The sequence below is a fragment of the Helobdella robusta genome (genome assembly GCF_000326865.2).
Source record: "Helobdella robusta unplaced genomic scaffold HELROscaffold_73, whole genome shotgun sequence".
Lineage (NCBI taxonomy): Eukaryota > Metazoa > Annelida > Clitellata > Rhynchobdellida > Glossiphoniidae > Helobdella > Helobdella robusta.
In genome coordinates this window covers 103,232-108,281 of record NW_008705415.1, presented here as the reverse complement: position 1 = coordinate 108,281, position 5,050 = coordinate 103,232, and the positions used below count along the sequence as shown (strand labels likewise).

Below are 5,050 nucleotides of genomic sequence, written 5' to 3'. Positions count from 1 at the left end.
TCGTTATAATTACATCTATAATTATAACTATAATTATAATTATTATTTCATAATTTCTAGAAGAACTTAACTATAAGCCATCATGCCGACGAAACGCTAACCAGCTTCTGCCTCTGGCAAGAGAAACTGAAAAATGGCAGCCTAAATGACGTCATTAACAATAAAAATAATAATAATAACAATAATAATAATAATAATAATAATAATAATAATAATAACAACAATAATAATAGTAATAACAATCATCACCATCACCATGATTGTTATCATCTTCCCCAGCAGCAGTGTCACCGTCATCACGGCCATGATTTGGCGGTCTTGCTAACAAGGTTAATAGCTCAATTCCTGCATTTTATTTGAAAATTTGAAAAAAATATTTATAATAAATAGTAATATTTAATTATTATTATTATTATTATAATTATTATTATTATTGATGATAATTACAACTCCATTAAATTATTTCCTAAGAACCAACATATGTTCGAATCGGAATGAGCCGTGCAATACACTCGGCCTGTCTCATGTTTCAGGTAATCACGAAAACAACAACTACTACTACTACTACTCTGCTGCTGCTGCTACTACTGTCGCTACTACTACTACAGCAGCTATTACTATTACTATTACTACTATTAACAATTAAATTATAACTATAATTAAATTATAATTATAATAAAGGGATGTGCCAGCCCTATCGAAGCTGTAACGTTAACGAAGATACGGGCTTGAACTTGGCCTTCACCTTAGCACACGAAATTGGCCACAAGTGATGATAATGATTTATTGTTATTGTTATTATTATTATTTTTATTATTATTAATGATGATGACGACGACGACGACGATGTAAATGACGAGGATGATAGCGATGATAGCGAACTTTAACATCATCACCTAGTTTCGGAATGCCCCATGACACTGAAGAGAATGGATGCTTGCCCTCACCATCTTCATCCTCCTTAATGAGGTCATCATACCTTTCATCGTCACCAGCATCGTCCCCTCTTTCGTCATCTTCTTCATCGCCCTCATCATCGTCGTCATCGATGACGTCATCATTCCACAGCGTTATGTCGTCGAAATTGAACTTACGCACCAGCCCGTTCATCTGGTCCGAGTGTAGCAGGCGATCCATCACGGCATTCCTCGAGTTGGTTATCCTTTATAATGTCCTTGTTTGATTGTTATTATTATTATGATTATTATTATGATTGTTATTATTATTATTATTGTTATTGCTATTATTAGGCGGGGGTGGGGCCAATGCCTGATGAACCTTCCGTCAAGGGCATCTTCTTCAGGCGAGTAGTTCCATCTACGCGGGTTTCATTTGAATTAATCTTTAAAATAAAACAAATAATAATAAAAACAACAACAGCAACAACAACAATAATATTAAAAACAATTATAATAAAACTAATAAAAATAATAATAATAATAAGAACAACAATAATAAAAACCATAATAATAATAGGAACAATTTTTTATTCAGTAATAAAAACAATGAAAATGGCAGTACAAAATAAAATAAAATAATGGAATAAAACATAATGTCAGATGCAATAGATAGAGTACTAATCTGAGAAGCTCACTATTCGGATCGCGAGAGTACGGCCAGAGTTAATTAGTTTTAAAATTGATTCATTTCAACATTTCTGTCGCAACAATAATAACAGCAACAACAACAACAACAATAATAATAATGATAATAATAATAACAATAATAATAATAATAATAAAGATGATTTTGTGGACGAAGTTGAAGGGGCACTGCATCTCTTGCCTGGCTTCATGTACGATGTACACCAACAATGCAGACTGCAATTCGGCAATCGAGCTGACCGTTGTCAGAATCTGACGGACGTTGGTTCATTATTATTATTATTATTATTATTATTATTATTATTATTATTATTATTGTTGTTATTATTATTATTATTATTATTATTATTATTATTATTATTATTATTGGTAGTAGTAGTAGTAGTAGTGGCAGTGGTAGTAGTTATAGTAGCCGTAGCGGTAGTAGTAGTAGTTGTTGTTTTATGTTGTTTTACAGGGCGATGCGGATTTATGTACGGTAATAAGATGATTTAATCATTGCGACAACAATAACCGCAACAACAACAACAGCAGCAGCAACAGCAACAACAACAGCAATAATAATAATAGTAATAATAACAAAAGCAACAACAACGTCAATAACAACAATGATATGTCCTCTTCTTTGTAGGACATTTGCCGGACGCTGTGGTGCCAACTTGGGGATCACTGCTTCACTAAAATGGAACCAGCCGCAGAGGGCACATTGTGTGGCGATAATAAGGCAACCATAATAATAATAATAATTATTATTATTACTATAATAATTATTATTATTATAACAATAATAATAACAATTATAAAGATACACATATGATTGTTATTACACAGTGGTGTCTAAAAAGTAAATGCACTGAGATCACAGAGTTGACCCCTCCAAGACACGGAGAATGGGGTAGTTGGGGCCAGTGGTCTTCATGTAGCCGGAGCTGTGAGGTCGGAGTTCAAGTCCGGGTCAGAGCGTGCGATAACCCCGAGTAAATTGGGTTTTTTTTGGAGAATTTATGTGTCTTTGGGTATTACATAATTGCGTTAATTAGGATGAAATTAATTAATTAAAAATTAGTTAAAAAACTTAATCTGCGTTCCTGTCAAAAGAGATATATATATGAGATATATATAAAAATTAATAAAATATAAATAGATTTAAGATAAATATATGAGATTTATTATGTATTATTTGTTTGTGCTTGCTAGATGAGGTTCTCTTTGCTTTCAAACTTAGTCTGGCCACATATCAAAAAAAAATTTTAATCCAAATTTGTTTCCTAATCTACGAAGGCCACTTCATGGTGGTAAGTATTGCACGGGCGATAGGAAACAGTACAAGATTTGTAACATCCATCATTGCCCGTCATCATCATCGTCGTCATCGTCATCACCACCTGCTTCGTTACTGTCGATGAGATTAGATCAATGTTCATCGTTCAACAAGGTTCCATACAAAGAAAGGTTCTACCAATGGGTGCCTGTTTATTATTCTGGTGGGAGTTTCTTTTTATTTTTATTTCTATTAATATGATATGATATTATTATTGTTATTATTATTCCCGCCAAATTTGACAGAAAACCCATGTCAGTTACACTGTCGACCGGCTGGCCAGTACTTTAGCGTCATGTTGAGTGATAAGGTCCTGGATGGTACCTTGTGTACGATGAGTGGCCGAGATATCTGCGTGGGAGGAGATTGCAAGGTTTTGATGATGATGATAGCCGTGGTGGTGGTGGTGATGATGATGATGATGATGATGGTGGTGGTGGTGATGATGACGATGATGAACACCAACAAAACAAAAAACAAAAACAACAACAATAAGAATAATAATAATGATGATAAAACTTAGGCGGTGGGTTGCGATTGGAGATTAGACTCGAACAAGACAGATGACGCTTGCGGTGTGTGTGGTGGCGACTCTAGCGGCTGTCGCACCGTCGTTGAACGCTTGGACATAGCTGCTAATAATACCTGTGCGTAATAATAATAGTAATAATAATAATAATAATAGTAATAATTGTTATTGTATTAATCTTCGTTTGAGTTATATCATCATGATAACATCTTCATCATCATCATCATCATCCCTATCATCATTATCATCTCCATCATCGTCATCATCATCATCAACAACAACATCATTACCCTCACCAGCCTACTTGGGGTACGTAGATGTCGGGAGGGTTCCTTTGGGGGCCAGTCACATCTTTATCAGTGAAGATGACGAAAATAATAATAATGATGATGATGATGATAATAATAATAATGATAATAATAATAATAATAATGATAATAATAATAATTTTTTGGCCATCAGAGATGATCAGGGAAGGTTAATATGATGGTAAAGACGACGATGATGATGATGATGACAATGACGATGATGACGATGATGATGAGAAGTACAAACATAATACCACCTTATAGAAATAAAATACACACTTATTAAATGCAACAGGTACTGGTTGAATGGTAATTGGCATATACAATGGCCTAGTCAATACGAAGTATTTGGTACTGGTAAGCATGCTTGTCTACGTACACCTAATATGTATATAAATATAAATAAATAATAATTATTATTTTTATAAATAAATAAATAAATAATAATTAATATTCAGTGATGAAATACGAACGTAGAAGAAATAAAGAAACCTTAGATATTCCTGGACCTGTCAACCAAACATTCTACATTGCCGTATGGTGGAAACATTTATTATTTCATTAATAATAATTACTAATTATGAATGAATATCATCTTCAGCAATAATCTCCATTAAAATTATCATCACCCTGACTTCATTTGCATAATTCATTCACACAGGTTATATACCAGTCGGCCAATCGACCAATCACAGTGCGGTATACCCTCCCTAACCCTGGCCCTCCCAATCAGAGAAGGCCTAACCTCATCTGGCAGCATCTTGATTGGTCGCCATGCACCGCCACATGCGGAAACGGTCTGTAGATGGCAGTAAATTATTATAAATATAATTATTATTATAATTATTCTTATAATTATGTTAATTTTTGTTATTATTATTATTGCTCCAGGCACGCAACACTCAAAGGTTGTTTGTTTGGAAGAGGGTGAAGGTCTCATAGTGGGCGAGGAAAATTGTGTCGAGACACACAAGCCTCAAGACATTTATAGGGCCTGTAATTTCTACTTGTGCCCCGCCGAGTTAGTAGTGCTAGTAGTAGTAGTAGTAGCAGTAATTGTAGTAGCAGTAGTAGTAGTAGTAGTAGTAGTAGTTGTAGCAACAGCAGCAGTAGTAGTAGTTTGTTGTTGTTTTAAAAGTAATAATCATGGTAGTAATAATGGTAATGGATAAAGGAACAGCCATATCAATCCCGCCAACATAGGTGGTGGGCCGGTCAGTGGCAGCCATGTTTTCCTATCTTTCCATCAACAAAAAGAGGTGCCAAAACGAAAATGAAAAATGGCGCG

The 5,050-nt window shown here is 34.3% G+C and overlaps 1 protein-coding gene across 1 annotated transcript; it reads left to right on the top strand.

The window, feature by feature from the left end:
- Nucleotides 1-683: 683 nt before the first annotated feature.
- On the top strand, nt 684-4,567 carry HELRODRAFT_89720 (hypothetical protein; the record flags this gene model as incomplete). The annotated part of the gene is made up of 13 exons (XM_009031364.1): nt 684-769; nt 901-969; nt 1,069-1,152; nt 1,679-1,865; nt 2,236-2,314; nt 2,410-2,581; nt 2,886-3,094; nt 3,171-3,298; nt 3,449-3,572; nt 3,754-3,813; nt 4,027-4,119; nt 4,221-4,297; nt 4,424-4,567. 13 exons carry the CDS (start codon nt 684-686, stop codon nt 4,565-4,567), a joined length of 1,512 nt encoding a protein of 503 aa, XP_009029612.1.
- Between the last annotated feature and the right edge of the window lie 483 nt (nt 4,568-5,050).